General features: G+C 52.4%; 1 protein-coding gene across 3 annotated transcripts; it reads right to left on the bottom strand.

Moving 5' to 3' along the window:
- Positions 1-1,803: 1,803 nt before the first annotated feature.
- On the bottom strand, positions 1,804-27,555 carry SH3GLB2 (SH3 domain containing GRB2 like, endophilin B2). Of its 3 annotated transcripts, XM_065695949.1 has the most exons (11): positions 27,231-27,554; positions 18,749-18,890; positions 18,379-18,507; positions 17,076-17,209; positions 16,523-16,615; positions 12,407-12,469; positions 8,139-8,162; positions 5,631-5,720; positions 5,038-5,138; positions 3,718-3,982; positions 1,804-3,271 (listed from the first exon to the last, which is right to left on the bottom strand). In XM_065695949.1, exons 1-11 carry the CDS (start codon positions 27,291-27,293, stop codon positions 3,164-3,166), a joined length of 1,212 nt encoding a protein of 403 aa, XP_065552021.1. In that variant the 5' UTR covers positions 27,294-27,554; the 3' UTR covers positions 1,804-3,163. The 3 variants fall into 3 exon arrangements, with proteins under 3 accessions (XP_065552021.1, XP_065552022.1, XP_065552023.1); XM_065695950.1 differs by lacking the exon at positions 8,139-8,162 and having other exon boundaries at positions 27,231-27,555; XM_065695951.1 differs by lacking the exons at positions 8,139-8,162; positions 12,407-12,469.
- Between the last annotated feature and the right edge of the window lie 65 nt (positions 27,556-27,620).

The raw sequence follows: 27,620 nt of genomic DNA, 5'->3' as shown, positions 1-27,620 counted from the left end.
GCGCACAGATTACTCCGTGGTCAGGTCCAAGGTGCTGCTGCACCTGTTGCAGCAGCAGGGGAAGGTACAAGTTCAAGCTAGAAGACACTGTCCACAGTGGAGTTGAATCGTTCTGTTGTAGCTCTCAATAGATCAACAAACTCTTCAAGGTTCTAAGGCCCAACGTGTGATGGAGGCAGTAATACGAGGTCAGTGATTATTGCTTAAAATAAAGCCTGAAATCTAGACAGGCTTTTCTAAGGTAAGAAATCCCATTTCCACATAGCTGTGAGCTGGTAACCTACAAGCTCTCTCCTAAAGAGACAATTGCTTCACCAGTCAGAACCTTTTAATCTCTGTGGGTTTATGAGACTAGAGGAAGCAAATGAGCTTATTTTGCTTTGAGTTTGGTATCTGCTGTGAGCTCACATGTGATGGCAATGTTCTGGTACATGTGTTTGATCTGCTTTCACCTGCTCTGCAGGCTTTAAAGAGGTTTGAATGAGGTGGCTGGAGCAAAGTGGTCTTAGAGTAGGAGAGGGGTTTGATTATCTTCCAACACCTGCAGGGCCAGTGAGGGAGGCAGTGCTACAGGGCTAAGCCTGCCGTGTTCACGTGGGGTTACCTGTAACCTAGAACACATTCTGCCACAGGGGAGCTCCCAGTGGGAGTGTGGAGGTTTGAAGGTGAAGAACAGGGCAGAGGAGGTAGCAAACTGGTGCCAGGCTATGGGGAGTGGAAGTAAAGCTGGAATCCAGGACACGTAAGCAACTTCAGTGTTGCTTAGGGCACTAGAGTGAGAGTTTAAGGCAGGTCCTTGGTGCCAGATGACAAAGAGCAGTGGATGCTGTTGGTTACAGCTGTGTTTTAGAGCTGTAGCTTCACTTCAGACAGCAACAGTTCAGCCCCAAGTTGTACCTTTACTTCCCTGCAGCCACAGAGGGGCATGGAACAGCCTTTGGCCAAGGGTAGCTCATCCTGAACTGCAATGAGCAGCACGAGAGTGTAAGCTTGTTGTAGAGAGCCAGTTAGGAGCAGGAACAGATGAGCTCTTTGCTAATGGAGAGGGAAGGGAGTCCTGGTGCCAGGAGCAGCATTCCTGCTGGTTGTTCTGAGGGAAGAGACACCATTTCCTGCATCACTGAGCTGATGCTGGTTTTAACCGTTCCTCCTCTTTAACAGCCCAAGGAGATGAGTAACAGGGAAAGGGGGGTGTCACTGGCCTAAGGGAATGGTGCAGACACTGGAAGCTGGAAGGGAACAGGCAGGGGCAGAGCTCTAAAAGGGCAGAACTGTGGCAGCTGGAATCAGGGCAATTGTAAAACTAACAAAGTTGTACAGTCTGAATGTAAATGAAATGTAAATGAAACTTCCTTCCATTTGAGCTTACCTGGAAAGCCTGAACACCACTGCTGCACTGCAGAGCCCCTCAACAGCTGCTTTTCCCAGGAGCTCTTTCCAAGCTGGGTGCTAGGGACAAGGCTTTAGGATTTTTGAGCTGGTTTCCATAGCACCAACAAAGCCTGTTCGATCTAGAACAGCATTTCCAGTCTCGCAGCACATAAAGCCGTGCCGCTGCTCTGGTTTTGCTTCAGGTTAAGGAGGAGCCGTTGCTCCCGAGCGTGCAGAACAACGGAGCTGTGTCATCTGGGAAGGGAACTACAAGACATGGGCAACGCTGAGGAGCGTGGGGAGTTCCAGCTGGGACAGGAAGGATGAGCGGCTCCCAAGGCTGGGGTAGCAGAAGGGCACTGCTCCCACCTTGCATCCCTTGCTTGGAGAGCAGCGCCAGGCCTGACCCCGCAGCAGACACTGAGGCAGGAGCTCAGGCAGGTTGTTTATTGGCAAATAAGTGCTGAAACCCATGAGCCCCCCCCCCCAAGAGGTGCTCAGTGCCCTGTTACATCAGAGTGGTCACGATACCATTGGGGAAGTGCAAAAGTCAATAAACAAGCAAAGTGAGTTCTGTCACACCGAGGGGAGGGCTGTGAACAGAGAGCTTGGTGCAGGTGAGATTCTCTTCCATCCAGCTTGAGTGGAAAACCAGACGCACAGAAGCAGGAGTCCTGCAGGTGAGCTCTAGCACAAAAGCTCATTATGGGATTAAAAGGCATACACACCTGAGCACTCCCTTGGAGCTAAACCACCATGGGCAGCCTGGCTTGGTTAGTGTGTGTATGGCCAAGAGTAGCTCATGGTTGGAGATAACAGCAAGTGGGACTGTCCCTTTCTGTCCTAGGATGCACCAAGTCTGTTCACTGCTGCGATGGAAGGGAAAGCGTTACCGAAACCAGTGATCCAGAGGGAAATAAAGTCAGGCTAAAACATGCCTGGACCAGATGCACTGAAAGAAAAGCCTGGACAATCACCACAGGGAGCAAAGCTTGTAAAAAGGCTTGTAAACGCTTTGCAATCCGTGAGCAGTTTCTCAGAGGAAATGCAAGCAAGATGCACGGCCCCTTGCACTGAGGTTTGATGGCTGACATACAGGCCCTATGTTATTAGGTTGGTCTTCACAAAGAAAATCCCAGCTCCACTGGCCGGTTCTAGATGGAAGCCATCAGGCACCACGACAGTAAGCACAGCTCTTGGAGAGCCTCGTGATCCTGTTCTCCCACTCATGAGCAAGGTGGATGGGTTTAATGGGCTCTTAAATTCAGCTTCCTTGCCTTAAGAGCTAGGACCACTGGGGGGTTGGTGTGGGACACTTCCCACTGGAATGCTTGATGGTTTGACGTGGGGAATTCTGCTGCTGAAGAGGGAGGACAGGAGGGGCAGACAGGCACTAAACCCACACCGGGCACTAAACCCACACCAGGCACAAGGGAAGTGTAACTTAAACTCCATGAGCTGAGGGGTACAGCTTGCTCGCCCCGGGAAAGCCACTATGATAAATGACACTGGGGTAGGGCAGGAAAAGAAACGAGTGATCAAGGAATCTTGCACCATCAAGACTAACCCCAAAGCAGCCGCACTGGTAGTGAATGAATCCAGACCTGGGTGCCACCAGCCCCTTCCCAAAACCTTCCTGTAACAGTTCTACCACTCCTTTCCCACAATTCCCATGCTAGCAATGGAGCATCGACCCTGAAGAGAGCAATGGTCTCGGATGAAGAAGTCCGCATTAGGAGTGCCAGGAGATGAGGGGTGCATTCTGCTTGTACATTCTTCTTCCTGGAAACGTTTAACTTAACAGTTCCAAGTAAGTGACAGGAACTTTCCCTTTCTGGTTCCCTCTTTCCCCTATGAGCCAGTCCGGATCCATGCCTGGCAGGCTGTACACAGTGATCATCTGGGGAGAGAAGACAGCGTTAGACAGGACCTGACTCTGCTGAGAGAGCTGAGGAGTTCAGCCAGGTGGATGCTGAAAGAACAGTAACTCCTGAAGCTCATTCAGCAGGCACCAGTGCCCCTTCCCTGGAGCTATTGGCAGCTCTCAGGTAAGGAAGCTGTATTTGAGGGTGACAGTAAAGATAGATACCAAGTATTGGGGTATTTGGTTAGGTGGCTGCAGCTGGACTCCAATAGCAATAAAGGAGTTATTGAGGTGATGTTCTTCGATAGCAGCCAGCCATGAGCACAAGCTCACTGCAACTCAGTGGATCAAGACTACCAAGAATATGAATAGTCCCATAAAATGGGGCTTAGGGGCAGGAAAAGTAACCAAGACCGTGCTGAGCACACAAAGGGGCTGTTAAACAGTTACAGCAACACTGAACCCAAAGGGAAGTTACCAACCTCATCTGCAAGGAGCGCCAGCTCGGTGCTGTCGGCTGCTTCATAGTCATAGAGGACCCTGGCTTTCCGTGTGCCGCTGGCCGGAGGCTTGACTTCATTTGGGTTCAGCACCCCCTCTGCCACGGCACTGGGCACCCCGACAATGGTGGGCACAACGGGGATGGTAGGCACAGCAGGGAGGGTGGCAGCAGCAGCAGCCGGAGGAGAGGCAGCGGCTGCGGGAGGAGAGGTGGATTCTGCGTTGCCTACGAACGTGCCTGAAAATCTTACACGGGAGAAGAGGAGAGTTCAGTGAGGCTCCAGGATGAGGAGCCAAGAAAGAGCTGCTTTCGGTGGCTACAGTGCAGAGATGATGCTCAAGAGCTCCACCCAACACCTGCAGCGTATCCGTGCTGCCCTTCGAGTGGGGAAATGCACTTCTCAGGTGCTAAGGCCATGCAACAGATAATGTATTTGCTTATGTTGATGCCAGTGTCCTCTTAAGGGCCTGGCACCCAACTTGCAGAGTATGAGACCAAAGCGTGGCACTAAAGCAGGGTCTGGGCTCTGTGGCTGTTTTACTGGGTCCATGGTGCTGTGTCCTTGCCCTGCTCTCACATGCTCTGTGTTACCTGTTCAGTCTGCTTGTCCTTCAGGAAAGGGACAGTCACTGTTGCTGTTAAACCGGCTGCCACAGCTGGAAGCTCCAGGCTTTCTGGGCTCTCTAGAGAGAGTCAGCGATGGAGCTCAGTCTCATTGATCTCATTTACCCACTCTGCACTAAGGGATTGTGGCTCTGGCCTTTGCAATAAGGTGAAGGCTGAGGTGGAGAGCTCTTAGAGGTCGCTGTGTGCAACATCTTACTTACATTTCTCCTTTGGAGCTGCCAGCATGGAAAAGAATGGAACAGGAGTAGTGAGTGATCACACAGAGGCAACAACAGCCCCTCCTGGGTCAGGCTGATGAGGCAGGTAACAGACAAAACATCCCTGCTGAGCCCATGGGATGTGCAGCCAGCAGCACAGACCTGTTCCTGCTGCAGCTGGGCATGCTCGGGCTTGCTGCTTGGCAACAGGAATCGGCTCCCATGTGATCTAACTAATTTAGAGGAAGGATGTTCAAACTCTCATGGCCACCAGGAGACATGAATGTACAATCCCAGATGAATCCAATGGCAAAGCCTGCTCTAGATGCGGTACTGCCGGGATTGGCCTCCAGTCTGTGTGCTCAGAAGCTCTGGGAGAGCTTGGAGGGAGTTTGTAACTTCTGTGATGTGAGATGGGGAAGGAGGCCAGAGCTGGGGGTAACCCTCAGAGAAGTAAGAGCCATTTCGTGTCTCACCTGCCCAGTTGCTTCTGCAGGTCCAGCATGTACTGGTAGCACTGAGCATAGTAGTTGGTCTGAGACTCCACAAACTCATGGAGACAGCGAAGATGATTCACCTGGAGGGAGAAGGAATTTGGGCTGAGTCTGGTTGCCAGGCACAGGAACTCTCTTCCTGCAGCTACCGCCTGCCCCCAAGGGAAGCAGACTCGTGCAGGCCACTGCTTAAAAGAGTGACTTGGTTCGCTTGAATACAGTGATCTGTTAAGCTTGGGAATGTTGCATAGGCACAGGGGTGATCTCGGAGAGGAGGCTGCTCCTGGCACTGCGGCCATGTCCCTGTGCCTAATTCACAGCTCTAGGGACATAACAAGGTTTTTCTGCCTTGGAAGCATTTTGAGGACCGCAGAACTGCAGATGCCACAGAGGCACTGCCTGTGCCTGCTTCATTGTGTTTCTAGTTCGAGCATTCCAGCTCTTATGAGGAGGTAGCATCCAAACTTAGGACCTCTTCTACCTCTGCTCCCTGTGCAGGGCTCCATGATTCTCCTGGCATCCTCCTAGAAAGGAGCCGAGAGTCCCTGTAGTCCCCATCACCCCCAGTTACTCACGTGTGTGCTGCTGATCCCCTCCAGCAGCAGCCGAGTCACCTCTGCCTGACGATCGAACTCGGTCTGTGTGAGCCTCAGCTCGTGCTCTGCCTGCAAAACAGGACAGGGTGCTCAGGACAGCGCGAGGCAAGGGCCCTGTTCTGCCTCTTCCAGAGGGGAGCAGCCTCCTCCTCCTCCAACCCCCTTTGCGCTGACACAAGTGTGCTGCTGGCTCAGCAGGGCCCACCTGCACCTCTGGCACTGAGCATCAGGACCTGCGTGAGGATCCCAGGGGCCTCTGCCTGTGCTTTGACTTGATTCCTGCTTGATCCTGCATTGGATCAGTGCAGCTCAAGACTGATGCATCCAGGAAGCTCCTACTCCCACAAGACTAGAGCATGAAGATGGAGGGGCTTTGTTAATGCTGAGGTATGTGGAAAGCCAGTCCCATGCCGGCACCTGTGCTTTTAACCCCCTCTTTCTAAGCCTACAGGCACAGGAAGGTGCAGCTTTTGCTGGTATCCACAGAGCAGAGGCTGAGGCCAGGGAGCATTTACCAGATTGCTGTTACTAGATCTCTCTGCAATGGAGGTGAGCTTCCCAATCCAACCACTACCCAAGGCTCTCCTTTGAAGCTGGTTACTTATTCTGAGCTAGGAGGCACTGAACAATGGCTAACAGAAGGCAGCTGTGCAGCAGACATCGGGAGCTCAAAGGCAGATTGATCCTGGAGACTGTACCAGACAGAACCTCTGTCTCCCATCACCAAACAGCGTAGTTACCCTAGGGCAGTTCTGCAGTGCCAGAACACCCAGGTGAGGCCTTGCAAAGAGAAGAGCTCCAGAAGTCCTGGAGCCATCAGGAGCTCTGGTGCCTGCTCTCTCCTCCTGCTGCCAGAAGGCAAGGGGTGACAAGCAGGCAGTGTTCTCTCTAGCATGCATCGCTCCTTAACAGCAAGCGGAACAGGCCAGGTCCCTCCCAATCTGCGCAGTGACCCAAGCACAGAAGTGATGGTCACTCAGCCACAGCTTACTGGAAGAAGCAGCTAGTCTGGAATGCACCCCAGAGGGCTGACGCAGCCAGGCTGGTGCTCTCAGAGCAGCGGCCCCATCGCTGGGCTCCCCGGGGCAGACCCAGCCTTTTCAGCAGGGCAAGCTGGAGGAGCTGCTGCCCATTGCATCCCTCATCTGTCAGCAGCGCTACCAGTGTACAGCTAAGTGAGAACAAAGAAATGCTTTCACTGCTTTTTAATCAGATTTGTCTATTTTAAGCTACAACTGATCTATTTTCTTGCATCCTCTGTATGAAAGGGATTATTTAAAGGAGAAGGGGGAATGTACCGGGGAATGCCAGTGCAATACCAGTGCAATACCAGTGCGATGCCTTCCTAAGCACCAAGAGGTTCCTGACTTCAGTGGCAGCAGAGCTAGTTGAAACTTGTGTCAGGCAGACCCAGCTCCACTTGGCACTGCCTGGATGTGATCCTCTCCCTGCCAGCTCTTCCTATAAAGCCAGCAGTGGTCTGTGGCCTGGGAGGTCACAGCCTTGTGCTTCTCCAAGACATGGAGAACATTGAAGCTTACTGACATGGGTCTATCCAACCAGGACAGACAGAGGAACAGAGCCTTCATGCTTAGTGCTGACAGCAGTCAGCCTGTTTGTTTGAGGGACTGAGGGATTTAACGTACAGATGAGCTGGGGTTGCTGTCATGCACAGCATGCAGGAACGTGCCATCTACCACCTCACAGCTCAGGCTTCAGGCTAACATCAGCTGGGGGTGTTTGAGGTCTGAAAGACAACGGCATCCCAGAAGGTGTCTCCGGAAGCTCCATACCATGCTGGAGCTGCACACAGAGCTCACCCCGGTCTCCAGTAGCAGCCCCCCATCCACCTCCATGGACAAGCCTGACTGCCCGTGCAGAGCCCAGAACACAAGAGCTGGGGCTCTGCCCCCATGGGTCTGCTCAGAAGGGTAAGCACAGCTCGCCCAGGCAGAAAGAACCCACGGCAGGCTCCAACCCTCCCCGTCCTCCTGACAGAAGCGCTCCCTTCGGCAGCTGGGGCTGCTCATGGGAAGCCTCTGTCCCTGCTTCAGCTCTGCTCCAGAGCTCCTGCTCGGACCCCAGAACAAGCAGGCAAGGGGCTACTAGAGGCTAACGCACGGCACATGCAAAAGTAGAGCAGGCAGGGCCTTTGCCACCAGAGCAGAGCTGAGGCACAGCACAGCACAGCATCACCTCTGCTCTGTGCCACCGGCGCAGGGTCCTCAGAGCTGCCTTTTCTCACACACAGACACACACCCAGGTTGCCTCTCGCACTGGGTACAGCCACCGGCCCACAGGGCAGGCTCTTCCCAAGTCACTGCCGCTCCGAACCATACGGCTGCAGGACCGGGATGGGGCTGATGACAGGAACATCCCCCTGATCCTCCCCTGCCTGCATGCAGGGAAGGAGTCCACAGCACCCCCACCCCTGAACACCAACATCACCCCCGGAAGCTTTGAGCACGAGTTCAGCTGGGTACTTACTTTTTCCACCTCGTCGCTCCAAAGCTGTAGGGGCCACAGAGCAACAGGAAAGGAGATCAGTGTTGGAGACGTCAGGAAGCACTCAGCGTTAACACCAATGGGGAAGGATGCTCCGTGGACACAGGCCAACTCCAGGACAAGCTTGCCCTTCACCCAGCAGCAGCTGCCACATTGATGCCCCTTCCCCTCACTCCTGCATCCCTGAGCTCAGTTTTACGATGGGGGAGCAAGTCCACACCACCAGAGCCAGCGCGTGATGCTCCCTGCCAGGGCTGTTACAGCAGCTGCTCTCAGAGGGCTCCAGGAGGATCAAGCAGCAGAGTCCTCTGAAGAGCAATTTTGCCGCAGCCTGCAGGGGTTGGTGTTGAGGACAGCCCTTCCTTTAGGATTGTGAGAGGCAAGTGAGCTGCTTGAGCCCACAGACAGGGCCTGGGAGATGCCATGAGCTCAAGGCAGGCAGAGGCCAGTGTTCCTCACCCACTGGTCCAGAGAGCTGAGGTTAATGGGATCATAATCCAGCCAAGTCTGTGCTACCAACAGGTGTGTTTAGGTATAGCAAGGAGGAAGAAGCAGCAGGATGCTGCCTTTGAGACAGGCACAACATCACGCTCCTCCCTCCTCCTCTCCTTACCCATGGGGGCACATCTGGGGCAGCACAACACTGCCAGCTGCTTGCTGGGATCTGGCTCCAGGACATGAAACAATTGACAACAAAAGTCACGCGCAGCAATGGGAAAGGGAGGGAAGAGGCAGGAAAACACATTGATCCTTCCCAGAGCTCCTCGGCTTGGCCTTTCCTCAGCAGACAACTACTCCCTCAGCTCTGGCAGCACGAATCACCCTGGATCAACTGGGAGCACAGCAGCAACACATCAGTGGGGCCGGGGCAGATGGCCCCTGAGGACCTCAGCTTCACCCTCTAACATCACCTTTGCACATCAGGGCTGTTCACCACGGCATGGCTGAAATGCACTGCAGGCACACGGGAGCCTTGTACTGGATGCTGCGGTGGCAGAGGGGGGACATGATCTGTGCAAACCCAAGGTCTCCCAGCTGAACCCTGTAGAGGTTTGCTCACCATCAGCTGCCTCGGGTGGGCTGTGGTAGCCCCAGGTGAGGAGATGACTTCACCAGCCAGTATAAGGAGGAGCTGCAGGAGCTGCCTGCACTGGTGAAGCAGGAAGGTGTTACACCATGCTCCTCAGCTTGCTGTTAGCTCCTGTTCCATGGTAGGTACCCTGAGTGGCATCTCCTCGCACCAGAGCAGAATTCTTTTGGCTGGTCCCCTTGTGATCCCAGGGTGTCTCTGTGGAGCACTTGGTGCTCTGAGGCTGGGTGTTTGCTCTGAGCTTTAGGAGGATGCTTTGTTACTGCAAATTGGGAGCTGGTTTAAATAGTGCCTGGGCAATCCCAGCCATGGGGACACAAACCCCTTTCCCTTCTCAGACTAAGGGCTCTGGAAGGCAGATGGTGGGGAGATCCCTGTAGGCAGGTCCTACCTTGAAGTGCTGCTCTGGCACAAGGCCTCTGCAAGCACATCCTTGTGTTTTTGGAGCAAGGTTTTACTATAGTGGCAATGGGAATCATTCACTCCAGCCACAGGTCTGCCTACTTGGAGGCTGAGGGTGGTACTGAGGCCATTTCAGGCCCATTTAACCCCTGCAGTAGCCATTGAATTTGTAGCTAGATTCATTTCTCTTCTCTCGGTCTTGCTGTGTGATCTCCAGCCCTGCCCCTGTGCTGCTCTGCGCCAGCTTTGCCCAGCTCTGTCCCTGGACTAAGGCACTGTGTGGCCCAAGCAGCCCAGGGAGCAGAAAGGGCCGTGATCTGCACCCCTCTTCCTCCACCCCAGCTCAAGCCAGAGGAACCCTCTTTAAGGTACTCAATGTGTTGTTCTTGGAATCATTCCGAGGAGCACAGCACATGGCAAGTGGCAGGGTCTGAGAGAAAGGGATATTGAGGCTCATGCTGCCCATGTAAACCTTACACAAAATCAAAAGGTTGGTGTGGGAGAGAGGAGAGAAATGGCTCCTCAGCCTCCAACACATACAAACAAGGGAGGTGCTTGTCTGTAGATGGATCTAATTCCATCTAATCCCTCCTGTTATGGAAGGGGAAGAAGCAAAAGCACCATGTTATCCAGCTCTCCAAAACCCAACATCACTTTAGAATCCCAGTCAAAGCCCTGTCGAGGGCATATGGTCCAGGAGAGAGCTGACCTATCTGCTCCTCTGAGACAAAGCTGTTACCTGGGCATAGGAAGCCATCCCTTCCTCCAGAAAGGAGCAGAGCTCAACAGCAAGCTGAGCAGCAACCACTGCTCTACACTGCCAATACACACCGAGACTAAAGCAGCACAAGGACTCTGGCCTGGAAGAGAAGCAGAGCAACAGTATGAAGAGCTCCTACCTTCACGGTGCCTGACCCCTTGGGGTGAGTGCTGGGATGAGAGAGCTGCTTGCACAGCGGTGCTGCCTGCATGGAGCTGGGGAGCAGCCTGGGCTCAGCACGTTTGCTAACTAGAGATGCCAACTCTTATTCCAGGCTGGAGTTCAGGTGGCATTTAACCACCAACTGCAACCTCTGAAACAGATGGTACGGAAGCCACAAGGACCACAAGAGATTTCCTGGTGCGAGGCCTTGCTCTGCAACTATCAACCATGATGAAGGTCAGTCCTGGCTGCTCACCTAGAGCAAGCCTGTCTCCTGGAGCCCTGCTCTAGCTGTCCTGTATCATCATTGCTGCTGTCAGAGCTTCTCTAGCAGAGCTCTGAAGAGGGACCACTGAACTAGGCACAGATGTGGCAGGGTAGACGCGTATGGGCTAAGAACCCCCACAAAAGCTACTTTTCCTGTTGTGTTACTGTACTTGGCATCTGCTCCCCAGAACAGCTTTGCAATACAGCAAAAGCAGATCAGCTCGCAGTGTGGTGAGGACTAGACATGTTCAGCTGAGCATCTGGGCGCTCTGCAAGATGCTGAGTCGTATTATGCAAATGCCTGCCTTCAGGTCTGCTTTAGAAAGCCTCTGGGAATGATCAGGATACCCGGGTCCAATCAGAGCTATTCAGAGGCAGGAAAGCCCAGTTTCTCTCCTCCAGTTCTCCTGGAGATCAGTTTTAGTCCATTATTGTGCTGTCCTTGGAACAGACCTTTCCAAGGGGGAAGCCAGCACCACAGGCTCACTGCTAGTTGCTGTAGTAGGTAAAAGCTGAGCAATCACTACAGCATCACCAGTATCAGCTTCTTCCTAAGAAATCCCATCACCGGGCCTGTTACTATGGAAATAGTTTTCTAGCTACAGTGCAAAGCTATTTCTGATCCCAGCATCACTCTCCAAGAAGGTCAGGTCAGATCCCCCTGGGAACTAACACTGATGCTACCGGCTCAGACCTACCTCTTTCTTCAAATGGGAAGAGTTTCCCATTAACCAAACCCATCTTGTTTCCATGATGTTGTTTGTAGAAGGCTGGGCTATCCTTTTTTTCCCTATAGATCCCACTTCCCAGCCCTTCCACTCCCAGATTACTCTATGACCAGGCATCAGTGTTGTTATGAATGCTATTTAGGAAGCAAGATGACCAGTTTTCAACATTTTAAGGAGCAATGTGACATTGTGCAATGGGGAGCCATGAAGACAGCACGGAAAGTCAATTGCTTGACCACAACCACTCAGTGCAACACAGTAGGGATGCAATGGGCTGTTCCCCCCACCCCCAGAGCATCTGCCTGCAGAACAGCCACCCACAGACAGGCCCCAAGATGAAAGGAAAAAAAAATGACCTCTCTACGCAGAATAGGCAAGTCCAAGCTGTCAGACTGTGTTTCTGACACGATGGGTAGCAGAGAGATTCCTCCACCTTTGCTTCTCTTGACCAGATACAAAGCCTCCGAGTACTGATCAGGATGTCAAGCATGTACATTGCCTGTGTACAGCTGGAGCCACCCAGAAAGGCTCACCTTTGAGTTTTTTCCTTTCAATTTCTCTACTAGCAATAAAAAAAAGTCAGAATATCCCCACTAGAAACATAGGAAAGGATTGGCAGAGAAACTGGAAAGCAAACCAAGGAGCGAAAGTGCCAGGCCTTGCCCATGCACCCCTCCGGGGGTGATGTGCATCCTTCAGGTGGAGTCAGAGGAAGCCTGGGCAGCCCATGTCACATTAAAAATGTTGAAAACAGCAGAGCACTGGGTCTGATTTGTAAGTCAGGTGGAGAGAGGGGCAGGAAGAGGTTGGAGAGGCAACATCTATGGGGAGGCAATCTTACCGCTGAGGCGCTGGCGGAGAGAACGTAATTACGAGGTCTAGTCTCCTGAAAGTCAGGCACAGCCTAGTGGGGGAATAGAGTTTCATGTACAAGTCACAGGAGGCCACAGGAGTCACTTGGGCAATGGAAGACAGAAGGGACCAGCATCTTTCTCCTGTCTGTGCTGGGAGCTTAGCTGAAATTCTGATGGATGGAGGAGGGAGGTCTCCCAGCAGTCTGGGCAGTGGTGTGTGGAAGCCAGGCTTGTGCAAGAGGAGGTGAACTGGCTCATGCGGTCACTCAACCAGCAGGTATTTCTACTGTTAAAACTCTGCCTGCACTTACTGCTACCTGCTTGCACAGCAGCCGGTTGGAGTGGACATGAGACAGCACAATCTCAGACGCGTTTCCCCTTCCCTCGCAGCCAGCACGCTGCTCGTGTCATGCTGGCTCAGTCCAGTGGGCAGGACCTTCCTTCCCCATGCTTCCCACCCACTGACCTAGAAGCATCCCTGTGCAGGGCCTTATCCTTAAGGTGAGCACATTTACTAGCACCAGAGCATCCTTTCCACAGTGCCTGTTAAACAAACATCTTGTTCTTACTCTCCCCAAGCCTCTGGGTGCGTTTCCTCCTAGCAGTTCTGCTGTTTTCAGTAAGTGGCATGGCTTAGCCAAAGCAGATCTAGGCCAAAGCCTTGCTGTTGCCAAAGGTAGCGTAAGAGTTTTCATCTCAGAGGTCAGAAAACCTTCAAGCCACCTTCTCCATAGCTAAACCTCTGCCCTGGGGCAAGAAGACTTAAGCACTCTGGAAGTTTTTCTCATTGGGAATGTAAGGGATCCAGTCCACTTGCACGTAGGTGTGGGCTCACTAACTAGCACATAACATGGTCTCTATTCAGCTAAGCTAAGGCTAGGCCTCCTCCTAGGATGGCCTTTGGCTGTAGCATTACCCAAAAAGATTAGCCAGCAAGCTAGCTTATGTCAGGACCATTGCACTGGTTCTGTGGACCAGGGTATCTTCTTTGGGCAGCCTTTACCTGCAGTGGTTGTGCTGCGAGGCGGGCACACAACCCAGCCGTAACTCAGCTATGTTTTAATCCTCTCAGGCCCCGCGTTTCCTCGCCCAGGTTAATCTCTTTGTAGCTCACCCACATCTACTTATACCCGCTGACCCGGTTTGCTGGGCCTCAAGCAGCTTGCTGGGATGAGTGAGCAGTGTGTGGCAGAGCACTCGGGCAGTCCCCACAAGAAGAGAGCTTTTGTAAACCATCTAGAAGGTTTGGGGATGGCTGGAGGAAGGAATAAGGAGGATTCCTATTACAAGTCAAACCTGAATACAGGGAGAAAAATGTACCAGTGAGATTTGAGGCCAGCACAGCAACTAGGCTGTGGGGAGAAGAGATCTTTCACAGGAATGGCTTCTTAGGCTTTATCTTTTAAGGTTAAGAGCCATCTCCTCCCATTCCCTGGTCTCCAGGGAGTCCCACAACTAGTCACAGCACATGGGATGAAGGAGGCAAGCTGCTCTTGCACGCCTGTGCATGGAGAAATTGTATTTGCAAGCAGTGGTCAAAAGGGACCCACCTCCCTCCCCCTTTCACTCTTGTAATGGGGAAAATGGGCAGAGCCCTAGAGCCAGGAGGACAGGACAGCACCACAACCAGTTCAACCTGCCTCTCATTGTCTCTGGCTGCCTCCCATTCAGGAAAGGGACTTGCCACCCAACCCTGCCTCCTCCTGCTTGCAGCCAGAGGAGCCTGAGTGGGTCTTTATGGGAGCCTCTGCCTCTCTTGAGCACTGCTTGCAAGCAGTGGTGATGGAACCAGTGCATGCTCCAGAGGGGCTGCAAGCAGCTGATGAATACTCCCATCTTTCTGGAGCATCCTCCCCAGGCAGCCACAGCCCTGACCACACTCAGTACATGCTCCAGGGCCAGTCCCAGTGAGACAAGGGAGATAGGAATTTTCATTTAAAATAGGAAAGAGACAATGAGAGGTGGCAAAGAAAACCAACCCATCACAGCACTGTTAGCACAGTCAATACTCACATCTCCCTCACACTGAGCAAATCACAAAGAAACAAAACAAAAAGGTTAGTGAACAAAACAGCATCAACAGGAAGGACAAAGCACAAAGTCCAAGGGAAATGCGCAAGCCCAGACACCCACACAGCAGCTCACAGGCCTGGGCAGTGGCACACGTGGAGGGTCAGTCACGACACAGAAGCTGGGGGAACACAAGTTTGCACTGCAGAGGGGAAGAGCAGCAAGAGAGTGGTGAGCTGGGAGAGGTGCCCTACTTGAGGCCAGCTTGGATGGAGAGGTGGGGCACGGCATTCCAGGTGTGTCACAGGGAACTGTTGTGCCCGCGTGATGAGTTAATGTGCCTGGAGCAGAGGCAGCAGTTGTCCACTGCTGTGCTGGGAGCTTCTACCTGTGCCTTGTCCTCTAGCAGTTAAGTGAAGCAGCCAGGGACCCCATATTTAAGCTAGGTTGGGTAGGAGATGGGTGCCCACAACAGCGGCTGAGGTTATCTTCTGTTGTGTGATCGCTGTTTCAAAGTAGAGTGGCTGAAACACCTTGGAAAGCCTGGAGTGACTCTGATCCTGCTTTGGGCACCCAGCCCTGCAGGTCCAGTGGGACACCATGCTTTTCTTTTCCAGACAGAGAAGTTCTTCACCCCAAGGGTCTGGGTGCAGGTGAGAGGCCTTGGGATCACTTCATGTAGGAAGCAAAGAGGGTGAAAATGGAGGAAGCACAGCAGGTATCTGAATTCCTGCTCTGATTTGAGCTTAAGATACAGCAATGGCCACCACTTCCCACTGAGACTGGGGGCACTTCAGAAGGGAATCTGTGATCCCTGAAGTTACCTTCAATGTACCTGAGTGACCTGACTGATGAGAGGAAGCTTTTCTTCTTTTCAAAGGGCAGCTATAGCTTTTATTCACCCAAAGCTTTGTTTGGGGTTTTCCCCACGCAGGCCTAAGCACTCAGTTAGACCTGCTCAGGGAGGCTGCTGAGCTTAGCACAGCTTCCCCATATGGCACATATGCAGTTAGAGCTGGAGAAAGGGGAAAACACCTGGGAACTGGTCATGTAGGGAGCAGCAAGGCCAGAGGCCCAGCTGAGCAGATGGCTACAAAACAAGTTCATGGCAGGGCTCCTAGGCTGCTCTCCCAAAGGCTGACAAGGATTTCTGCCTGCTCTGCTTGCATGTTTGGTAGCTGAGCTCCTGGCCCCAGGCTAGAAGCAGAACTTGGCATGTCCTTGTGCCAACAGCCAGAGCACTACGGGATGGCAATCTGCTACAACAGGGTCCTCCAGGGAACCCAGCAGTGCCCAGCTACATCCTCTCTGCCTCCTCTACGCGGCCCCTGCCCAGGGAGAGCCAAGCTTAGGAGATGCTTTAGGCCCAGGAACACCCTGCGGTGGTGCCAGCCTCAGACAGGCACTTTGAAGTGTTTGTCCTCACTGCTGAGGCCTGCGGACAGTGGCACTGACGGATTTACCAGCCCTTTTAGCACTGCTCTGACCTGGGGCCTTTGGTAGTATACTTGCCATGGTCTCCTCAAAGACAGAGGATGGGACTAGTGTGGAACTCAACAGCACAATGAACTGAATGCAGAGGCTGAGGGAAGGACCTCTTGGTGGCCAGTCTGACCCCTGGCCATGCCTTACAGGCTCCTGAAGCACTCCTGCCTGGGGAAGACTGAGTTGGCAGAATCCTAACTCGTGTGAAAGCCTGGGGCTGCTGCAGAGCCCCTTGCACACCTCCCAGCTCAGCACTCTCTTGGCTTGCTTTAAGATCCCCAGGGAAACTTAGTCCTCAGAAGATGCAGCCCTTAGTTACTAGCACAAATCATCCAGCAACCACTATCAGTCAGGAGGCAGAAACCTGTGTCAAGTAGAACTTTCAAGACTCTGGAAGCTCACAACTATTTGTTTCAGCAGCTCCCCCAAGTGAGGACATCTCATGGACAGGTCTGTGACTCCTGCTCGCAATTCCCTTGTGCACTAGACAAGGAATTCCTCACGCCCCATGCCTGCAGAGCCAGGACACAATGGAGCAGCCTAATTTTGTCCATGTGAGCCAAGGCCTGGGCCAGAAGGACAGAGAGGGGAATGAGGGAGACAGTTACCGCTGCTTTGGCCTCAGCAGCTTTGGCTTTCTTCAACCTGGCCTTGCAGGCATCCAGGTCCAGGCGGCAGTTCTGCAGGGTCCTCCTCTCTTTCTGGAAGGGACAGAAAATGGGTAAGAGCAGACTTTGGAGGTTTTGGGGAAGGAAGGGGACAAGTAACATCTAGGAATCAGATCTGTTTCCTTCTAAAAAATGCTAGAGAGAAAGAAGCATCTTCTATGTTCATCTCATTAGCAGGGGTTCTGAGCCTGGCTGCCAGGGATACAGGCTTGCCTTCTGGGAATTGGGCAGCCTATGGGTGGGTGGTGCCCACTAAGGTGCAGGAGTCAGGAAAGTATTTACCTTCCTCATGCACACAACTGGCAATCCTTCCCTGCCACAGAGGGAACCCTGAGGAGATCCAGCACTGGTATTCCCCCATCCTTGCATTCTTTCAGGGGAGAGGTAGAAAGTCCTTTCTTATAGGGAAAGAAAATTCTTCCAGCGCTGTTTCCCTCTCCCCCCACCCTTCTCATGTCCAGTGAGGTGAAACCTTCCCTGGTGCCACACTTACAGTTATGGTTCGCCAGTCCCCTTCCAGGAAGTTGCGCAGCGGGGTCAGGAAGTTGATGGATGCAGACTGGATGAAGTCCCGTTCTGCTGCACCTAGGCGCCTTTGAGTCTCTCCAACTTTTATCAAGGTCTTCCCTGCAATAACAGGAGACCTCAACTCCATGAGAATCCATTAACTTCAGCCAACTCATCCAAAGCCACCAGGTTCCAGTGTGGGGGGTCAAAGGCACTGTGTATCCTGCCTGGGCAAGGTGACCATGCCTGTACTGCACCAGCTTCAGCCCTATCTACAGTCTGCTTTTAGCTTGAGGGCTCTTCCCAGCTGCTTGCAAGGCAGCTTTGATGTTATCTATCTGCTGAGGCACTTACTCCACTGATGTCCTTTTACTGCTCCACCTGCACGCACAGAATGAATGCTGTTTGCCTCATAAAAGAGGCCCAGGAACAGAGCAGCAAATTAAAAAGCACCAGAGCAGAAAGAATGAGTTGATGAGGCAGTGCTGGCCGTAGGTGCAGTTGCAGCTGGTCTGCCTGCAACAGGACTGGCTATTGAACAGCTATTGATTTGGAGAGCAGTAACAAAGCTCATGGCAGAGGCAAGGACAGATGGAAGTTAAGACCTTCTGTGCATGTCTGCTGCTCAAAGAAGTACCAAATGCCTCCAGAAAGGGGCAACTGTTAGGATTTAAGAGCAGAAAGATGCTCTGTGTGGTCAGGAAGGGGCTTGTTGAGCCTTGTAAACAAGCACCAACCTTTTCAAGTCTATTTTCCTGTTTTCCTTCTGCTGGAGAAAGATTTCCAAGCTCCGCTTGCAGGACACAGTTAAAGGCTGGTTCTCCTGTTCAGAGCCTACAGAAACTCTGCAACTGGATACCACCTTACATTAAGATATGCTTAAACTGCTCAAAGCTAAAGCCATTCACTGCAATTCTCTGTCCAGGCTGGTTTAGAAAGCCACAGAAATAGCACAGAATTGTTGTGTTCTGTAAGCAGTTCCATTACCTACCCTGGATCCGTATGTCTTTATTTCTTTGCTAGCTCTGCCAGGCTTGAGTATTGAGAATGGGGAGACCCCTTTCCCCACACAGCATGGAGCATGCTTTGACTTCCTACTCCAGATGGGCTGTTTGCTTCTGTGCTAGAGAAGACCCTTCTCTTGCTTCAGCTTTGACACTAACAGGCAGGTTGCCACAGGGGGAGCAGGCCACTGCACCCCCTTCAAGAGGCATGCTGCAGGTGTCTTAACCCAGAACAGTGAAGGGGATGCTCCCTCAGGAAGGGACGGATTCCCAGGGCTGACTTACCATAAGGTGTCCCTGGCCCAAAGTCATTAGCTGCTTCTGTCATGTACTGTGCCAGCAGCTCCCCGTTGGTGACCCGGGAAGGCACCTTCCGGTCAAGCTTCTCATAGAGGAATTCCTCTACTCTGGCACCTGGAATGAGGGTACCACTGGTGGTTACAGGATGGAGGATGCAGGAGGGACCCCTGGAGCTGGCATTCAGGGTAACCCACCCCATACGAGCCTCAGTAATGCACTGGATAGCAAACACGAGGAGAAGGTATCCCTTCCAACCCACCCAAACTCAATGCAACAGGGCTCTCTGCCAGAGGGCGTGTCTTTAACACCTGCAAGTGGTAGTTGTCCTTCAAGCATTAAAAGAACCTAAACTTACTAAGGTTTGGCTGTAGCAGAACTTCAGTCTGACGCAAGATCTTCTCTGTCCAGTTCTTTGTGCAGTCTGCCCTGGCCATAAGGTTTTCAAAGTGGGCATCCAGCTCAGTCTTCTCAGCCTGACCCAGCTTTTCTTCAGTAAACTGCAAGAGGGAGGCAGTCGTTAGAAGGTCTGTTCTACTAAAGCAAAATAGCAGTGTGCTACAGGACTATTAAGAGACACTGAAGCTTCTTGTGTCTCATGCGTTTATCTTAGAGTAGAGCTAAAAGGCCTTCAAGGTGTCATTCTTTGTTCCTAGGCCTCTTTCATGGGAAGAGAACAAATTTTGCCCAAGAGTGGAACAAGGATTGAGCTAAAAACAGAGCGCAGGTTTGAGAGGTGTTCCAGAATCAGCAACTTTTAATAAGCTCTGGCACAAAAATACTCTAGTTGTGAGGAATCCATTTAAATGAGAAGAACTGCATGCAGAAGAGAACAGACATCCTTCCTGTAAGGGAAGATGCCATCTCCCTTCACCTCCTAACCAGCTCTATGTCCTGCAAACCCAACAGCATTGGGCATGCCACTACCACCCTGGGAGTCGAGCTTTCTTCTCATCTTATTGCACAAGCATGTACACCCTGATTTTGTTACAGGGCTTGTGAGTGCCTTCTAACAGCCATCACACTGAGAGGGTCTGAGCACTGCATCCCAGCTCTCCTCCTGCCTTGCTGGCAGTGAGCTGCCACCTCAGCATCCGACCTTTAAAGAGGTTCAAACTCAGGATTTAGATAATACTTCTAGCAAGTGACTTCCTCTAGGACATGCTCTGAAGCAGGGTACCAAGGGGAATAGAACAGTGTCTGGCTTCTCTCAGCACTTGGACTCATACTGGCAAGGGATTCTCCCTCCCTCCCTCTGTGATTCCTTTGAGTTTAAGTTCAACAGCAGGGACAAGCAGGCTGTGCAAGGCTTCAGTGTTCTCATCCTGGGCAGTAACATCTGACACAAGCAGGCTGGTCACTCTGGAGGTGCAGCGTTAGATGGCCTCGACACCCCCCATTGCTTCCCTGGGGGATGTTTGAGGGAAGCGCCTGTTCCCTCTCATCCCAGCCCCACTTTCCACTTGCTCCTCTCAGTGAAGCTGCCAACCTCAGGGTGTTTCTAAGCGTAAGTTCCTGATTTTGGCAGAACCAGCATCTTGTTGGATCATCCCAAAAGATCCCTTTGGACAGCTGAGGTTGCAGTTGTCCTTTTAGCCCTTGTTGCTGGCTTCTGGTACCACTGTTGAGTTACCTGGATGTGGTACTATAAAATATCTGCCACACTCGGGTGCTAAGAGAAACTCAGATGAAATACAACTCCTGTCTGAGCTTCCACTTGTACCTTCTCTCCCCTCCCTTATTCCACAGCTCAGAGGACATGCCCTCTTCACCGGGTTTCAGTCTGGTGTCTGCTGCCTTCCTGAACGGCTTTCTGCCAAGCTCTGGCTGCCCAACAGCCCGGTTCACATCCAGTACAATGCTGGGAACGAAGTGAGATAAGGAGCAAGCCCAGAACCAGCACGGGAGGCAGGCAAACAGCCCTTAGGAGTCCTGTTACCAGCCCTGTGCAAATGTTCCTGGATGTCAGAGATATACAAGCCCTGCAGGTATGTTTACACAGTGACCTGTTTGGGTGAGATTCGAGTTAGAGCCAGTGAACTGCTTTGCCAGATGTCTGCGGTGACACATACTGAAGTGCAAGGACAGTCACACTCCCTCCTGCAGCCCAGTGGGGATGGAGGAGTCGCAGCCATGCATGATCAGGCATTGCTTCACTGCTCACTTCCTCAGCATCAGTAGCCCCTGGTTACTAGCCCTCAATTTCAGCTCAGTCTTGCCCCCCTGGCTATTGCTGGACATGGCTAAAAGCAGATTCAATGTGAGAGGGTGTTTGTGCTGCATTGTACCTAATGTCTATGATTGTCTTTGAGGACTATCAGACACGTGTGAGCGGCTGGGGCTCTCTTCCTCTGTCGCTGTTGGAAGCCAGGGCTGTTTTCCGACTCTGCCAGGCTGGGCTGAGTCACTGCCATGCAGCAAACTGGGGCTTCCCAGGTATTTGGCATCAATTCTCCAGTCATCTGTTTAAGAGCTATAACTCTTTGATGCAAGCATAACAGTCTCTCTTGCCCCCCTTTCCCAGACAGCTCTTTCAGATCTCATCTCACTTTCAAGTCCAGCTCTTCTTCCTGCAGTTCAGCATCATCCTGCACCAGCATCTGCCCTGGAGCTGTCAAGCCTAAACCTAGTTTCTTATCAGCTGAATTTAGTCAGCTTCTTACAGCATTGCTGCAGTCAGATCACTGTTGAAGCCCTCCAGCATCCCCAGTGCTATTCCCCAGTGCTACTGCCAGCCTCTTGAATCACTCCAGCTCTGGGGTCCTTTGCTCTATTCACAAGCAGCATCTCCAAGCATCAATGTCCTTTGCAGCTCTTTTGTGTAACCTACCCCTTCACCCAGTGCAGTGGAACAACTTGCACAGCACTTGGCCAGGGAGCAGCCAGGACTCAGACTCAGTTCTTATCTCAAGATAGGCAATAAATGTGTTTGTCTTGCAGTGCTGATGACATGCACCACCATCACTGCAAGCCTGGGGGCTATGCCAGAAGGGGAGAGTGGGCAGGAGTCTCAGCCACAGCCTGTGGCTCCAAAGGGTCAGACCAGAAAACAATCTCTTATTCAGGCTTTCCCTCAGCTGGAGGAAAACAGGGCACGAATGTCATGAAGTGGGTGCAAGGGCATGGGAGGCTGTTGCTCCATTTACACTTAATTCCCTTGGTGTCTCTCCCCTGCCCAGGAATCAGCTGTGCTGTAGTCCTGCACAGCCTGGGGCAGTTGGTACCTCTCACTGCAGGCTGCTGCAGAGGGTGCTCTATTCCTCCCCTGCATCACACTTCTGCCTTCTTGTCTGTGCACAGGAAGCCACTGATTCGGCTCAACTCGGCCTCAAATGTGACTTTGAGGTGGACCAGAGAACTCACTCAACTTCCCAGCACTGCTGGGGATACGGCATCAGGTGCAGGGGAGAGCAGGACCACCTTTTGCAGGAGCAGTGTGCAGTGAGAACAGATGAAAGGTCTCATGAAAACACAGCCAGCAAACAAGATGACAGGTAAGTCACACCACCTTGTTATGAGCTGGTTCTTGTCTGATGCAAGAGGGGATCTGAGCTTTCAGATAGCAACAGGTCTCAGTGCTGATCCCCTCTTAACTGGCTGCCCAAGTCAGTGTTCTCGGTGCAAAGCAGGGTAGAACAGCAGCAGTTTATGAAGTCTGGCTACTCAGACACTTCCAGCAGCACTCCCCCATGAAGGATTTTTATTCCCAGGAATTTGTTTGCATAACACAGAGATTTCATTGTTTTTCTTTCCCATTGAGCAGACATAAGATTTCACTGTGAGGCCAAGAGGTGCAGGAGAACAGATGAACTGATCTCACACACACTCAGCCTCCTGACTGTAGAAAGACAAATTAAAAGTGTTTTCCCAAAGGCATCGCTGTCTTTTGCAGCACTGAATACTCCAGACTGCCACAAATGGAGGTGTTATCTGGTTTTATCCAGTTGACTTGGTGCATATCCACCTGGGAGAGAGGCAGGCAGAGCATATCCAACTGCAACGTCTGGGGAGAACACTGAGCTCCTCCATCCTGCTGTAGCAGAACTACTACATTTCCAGAACCTGATGGATCACCAGCCCTGCCCTGAACCAGTTCCAGGATCTGCATCCTGGGATCACATGCCAGTGCCGAGAGGCTCCAGTGATCCTGCCCTGCAGGAAGCGTCCCTGCAGCTGACCCAGCTGAGCACCAGCCCCACGGCTCTGCAGGGAAGCTGGTGACATGATTAATAATGCAGAGCAGCCTTTTGTCAAGTGCCACTCTGCCTCTCCAGGAAGAGAAGTGCTGCATTCCAGGGCATCAATAATTCAGCCAAAGGTTGGGTTTCCTCTGGGAGGCTTGGCTGGCCAGCAGGAATGCTGGACGCATTATCAAGGCCCATGAGGGCAAGCAGCACTTGGGTGACAGCCCCAAGAGAAACAAGACTGTACTGGGCTGCAGTTAGGGCAGCTGCCTGCATTCACAACTCTCCTTTCCCTAAGAGAGTTGGTAGAGACACTAGTAGCACATCAGGAGGGTCAGCAAGCAGAGCTGAGCAGGATGAGTCCCTCTGTAGTTACAGCATCAAAAAGGCTCTGCCTATAGCCGTAATGACTTAAAACCATCAAGGTTAGGCTGTAGAATAGCACATGAATTGTTTTCTTTGCTAAAACCCCCATAAAAATGAGTGCAATAAAACCCCAGTGCTCCCACGGAGCTATGCCAACACCACAGCTGCTTTGCACAATGCAGCACAAACTGACTCGTGCCTCTTCTAGGCTTGGGTGATTTTTGCATCCCTGTCCCCTCCAGCTGGCCCAGGCTGTATGTGACCTCTTCCAGGGTAGCTGGAGCTCCCTTGCAGAGGATCTGGTGGCAGAGTTCAGGCCTTTGTAATGCAGGGTCCTTAATAATGTTCCAAGTGGTTATTACTTACGACTTTGCACCTTAAACCACAAAGATCAACCCAGGACCAGGAGTCTTAAACCAGGAAGAGTTTCCTGCATTTGCCAGTAGATTTGGGCTGCTGGATTTTCTGAAGCCCCCAAACAGTTCAAAAAGCCCAGGCTATGGTAACTGTTCTTTGGGTGATCAGAGGCACGACAGAATTAGTTGAGGCAAATCTACCTCCCACCTTGTACAGAAGCCACAGCCGCTCAGTCAGCATCTAAAAACTACCTGAATTTCAGCAGCCCTGGACAGGATACAGGGCATGCTTCAACTCTTTGTCACCAGGAGTCAGGAGAGCTAGGCTGTGAGCCAAGTGAAACTGTGCTAGAGGACAGAAGGAAGCTGTAAACAGGCCAGCTTGCTTTAACTCATGAGCAAGACATGTAGGAAAGGAAAAAGATATTGCTGAGGTGGGTTTACTTTCTCTGGATTCCAGGTGCCCACCACGCTGCTCTGTCACTCACCTCTTCAGCAGGGCAGGGGGGAAGAAAAGCAGATGGGAAAACCCCTCATATATCAAGATAAAAGGGAATTTGATAAAGCAAAAGCAAAGGTCATGTGCAGAAGCAAAGGAAAACAAGAGATTTGATCATCTACTTCCCACCAACAGGCCGTGTCTGGCCACTTCCTGGGACACAGGGTAGTTGCTCCAGAAGACAAACATCATAAATAACCAATGCTCCTCCTTTCTCTTAGCTTTGATTGCTGAGCAGACACCATATGGTATGGAATATCCCTTTGGTTAGCTGGGGTCTGCTGTCCTGGCTATACCCTTCCCCAGGATGTTATCTACCCCCAGGCTATTGGTGAGGGGGAATGCTGGAGAGGCAGCCTTGATGCTGTGCTAGCACTCCTCAGCTGTAGCCAAAACACTGCTGTTATCAACACCCTTCTAGCTACCAACACACAGTACTATGAGAGCTGCTATGGAGAAGTTAACTCCATCTCAGCCAAACCCATTACAACTACCCTCACAGGCTCATAGGTGTGTTTCAAGCGGAAACACGCTCTGTCTTGTACCTCTTGCCTTAAAACCCCTCTATTTAAGTCACCTGTTGCTCTCTTAACGTGTCCAGCAACTAAGGTATCAACCCCAGTAAGGTCAGCAGAGTCTATTTTATCTATTATAGATATTAAAGTCTGTTTTATCACCAGAGTTCAGGGAGATGTGGGAGTCTCTCTGCAGGGGCTTTGAGATAGGATAAGTCAACCTCTAGCTGCTGGTAGTAATTACATTAGCAGTGGGATAAGCACCCAAAAGCTGTACTCACGCTTGGGCAATTTCTCCCAGAGCCAGTTTATATCAGAAATGACAAAAGACAGACACCTACAATTATTTCCAGACATCCCGGAGAGAGCCTGGCTTGCAGCCTGTCTAGAACAGAGACATCCAGTGTGTTACCTTTGGAAGGAGGGATGCCAATTCTGTAGGGAAGCTGGAGCTGTTGGCACAGCTTCCCCTGCAGAGGTTTGGGATCAGACCACTTACTGATAACTGGAAGGTGCATCTTGGTCAAACAGAAAGGCCTTATTCCTCTTCAGTGAAGATGAGAGGAATGACCTGTTTGAAGTTTGTCTGCAGGTACTGCATCCCATCTGAGGATGCATCTTGCTGGCTGTGACTGGTGGTGTGTCAGTACAGTTACAACCTCAAGGGCCATGCTGAACCCTACAAAAGCTCTTTATCCTTGCAGCTGCCCAAGCCTAGAAGCTTGTTAAGTTTGTTCCTTACTCCCAGGGTAGCAAAGCTGACCACCACCTTCCCACCCCAGCTTCTACTCCCTGCTTTGCTTTTCTGAAGGAGATTGTAAGAGGCGCCATGATACCCACAGAACACTGTCTGGTCAGAGAGCTGTATACACAGTCCTGCTAAGATAGTGCTTACACAGCTTTGGAGAGATACCACACAGCTTTTGCCACAGCCACATCTGCCGTGCTCCTGCTGGAGATGAGGACAGGATTTCCCACCCAGGAAGCTGCCCAGCTTCTCCTCAGGTAGGTGTCCTGCTAACTGCTGCTTGAGCTAGGAAGAGCCATGTAAAGGCAGCAGTGGGTTTCTGTGTTATTGTTTTGGCATGAGAGAGGTCAAGCCTAGCCCAAAATACTTCATCTGGAACCTACGTTAGGTTGTATTTGTTAGGTTTCAAACCAGGACTGCTCCTGCCCTCAGCCTTTGGGAAGCCACCCCAGAAGTGGAGTGCTGACCATCCCTTCCCCCTCGCTGAGCAACGCTAAAGCCCTTCTTCAGTCGAGGTTCAGCTCTTGTGTGTTGGTCAGACATCTCAGCCAGGCAGCAGGAGCTAATGCTGTCTGAGCAGCACAGCACATAATGGCCAGTCCATTTATCTCCCAGTCGCTGCGGTTCCAGTAAAACATCACTTTGTTAAATGCCTGGAGCTGAGGAAAGCATCGCCAATGCTACAGAAAAGGGAGCTTATTCTAGGCAGGATTTATTCCCTTCCTGGAGGATCTGCTGTGCTGAAGAGTGCTACAAACCCAATCCTTACTGCCAACCACAGACCCCAGCTGTCACTTGTGGCTCTTTGTGGAGACAGGGCAGTGCTCACTCACACCAGGACTCCACGGGAACAGCCCAGACAGGCCCAATCCCCCTGCAACTGCATTTCAGAAGGTGTTTTTCAGCCTCAGTAACCATTTCCTTGCAGTCTCCCCTCCTCACTCAAACCCCTGAATCCTGCCCACAAGTCCCAGTGCCCATTTTGTCCCAAGAAATTACTACTGTAATGAGCCATATGAATATTCATATACGAGATTATGTGGAGTAGGTGTCGCAGGCAGAAGCCACTATTTATAAACGCCTCCTCTCTCTGGAATCACTGCGTGCAGACACTGTTCTCATGCCTGTCTCCTTCCTACGCCTTGAAGCTAAAAACCACTTATGAGAGATTTACAATAAGGCTTAACATGAGATTTCTTTCCAGCGTTTCTTTCTTTCTCCTGCAACCAGGGTCATTTGCATGAGAACAGCATCTTAAAGCTTTCCATCTGCTCCTTCTTTTGCACCTGTAGTTAATATCTCTCTTTTCCATAACATATGACTCACTGGCACGGCCGCAGGAGGTGATATCTGTTTACAGGAGATCGGTTCCTAAAAGAGCCGGAATGATTCCGCCGCGCAGAAGGTTTGGAACAAGACAACGCTGCTCTGTTTATCAACCCCCACACAAGAGCCTTGTCTTCTACAACAAGCAGGAACAGCCCAGTCCCAGAGTCACCGGCGGAGTTCCCTTTGCAGGCAGGATCCCGACCAGCTCTGGTCTCTCTCCTCTCCTGCCCAGCCAGGAGCTGTTTTCCAGTCGTTGTGCCCAAGGAGCGGACTCAACCACCACATCTCATCACTTCCTGCTTTGCTCCTCATGGATAGCCCTATTTCTTCACTCCACAGCTCCAGGGGCTCTCTGCATCCCCCTTGCTTGTGAGGGACAGGCCTGATGCCACATTGACACCGCTTGCTCAGCCTCAGCAGCTCCTTCCTGTCACTTTACAGCACCGTGTCTGGGCAGGGCCTGGGCGCTGCTGCCTGCTGAGGGGCTGCGGGGCAGACCCCCTGAAGGCCACCTCTGCCACACGCGCTTACAAAAGGGAGCAGCCCCCATGGGCCGGGGCGCAGCTAACAACGGCTCTTGACACGATAAGCTTTACCATAAGCACAACAACCGTTAAGAGAGCCACGTCCCCTCCACACCCCGCAGGTCAGAAGCCTCTCTGGGGCTCTTCTCATCCACCTTCACCACAGCAGCAGCCCCACGACCACGCTCACGGTGGCTGCTTCTGATGCTGCGGCTCAGACCTCCCCAGCGCCTCTCCCGGGGGCGGCTGGGGCAGGCCCGGAGCGCCGGGGCCCCTGGCGCCGTTGCCATGGCGACGCGCTGCGGCCGTGCCCGCTCACCTGCATGGCGCGGGAGAAGAAGACCCCCGCGTCCGACGCCAGCTTCTTCACGTTGAAGTCCATGGCGGCCCCGGGACCCGCCGCCGCCTCCGCCGCGCCCCCCCGTCACCGCGGCCGCCGCGCCTCCGCCCTTTATAGCCCCGATCGATGCCCTCCTCGAGCCGCGCCGCGGACTCTTAAAAGGGCTGCGTGTCAGCGGAGGGGGGGGGTCTCCCGGCGCTGATCCAGCCGGGCGGGCGGGCGGCACTGCGGCTGGCCGGGAGAGCCGAACCGCAGCGGTCCCGCCGGTGCCTGGTTTCCCCCGGGAGCGCCTCAGCGGGCGGGGGGGAGCGGGCTGGGGCCGCGGCCCCTTTAAGCCGAGCCGCGGCGGCGGGGGGAGCTGTCATCCGC

This window comes from Lathamus discolor, chromosome 15 (genome assembly GCF_037157495.1).
Source record: "Lathamus discolor isolate bLatDis1 chromosome 15, bLatDis1.hap1, whole genome shotgun sequence".
In the NCBI taxonomy this organism is placed as follows: Eukaryota; Metazoa; Chordata; class Aves; order Psittaciformes; family Psittacidae; genus Lathamus; species Lathamus discolor.
The sequence above is the reverse complement of the archived record's forward strand: the minus strand, read 5'-3'. Positions and strand labels throughout refer to the sequence as shown.

Bases quoted from the DNA above. Each gene is read 5' to 3' on its own strand.
- SH3GLB2 (XM_065695949.1), bottom strand. From the start codon at position 27,293: ATGGACTTCAACGTGAAGAAGCTGGCGTCGGACGCGGGGGTCTTCTTC. The intron at 16,616-17,075 runs GTAAGTGTGGCA...TGTCCCTTCCAG, and splicing joins GGGACTGGCGAACCATAACT to AAAGAGAGGAGGACCCTGCA. The intron at 5,721-8,138 runs GTAAGTACCCAG...CCTGTTTTGCAG, and splicing joins GGAGCGACGAGGTGGAAAAA to GCAGAGCACGAGCTGAGGCT.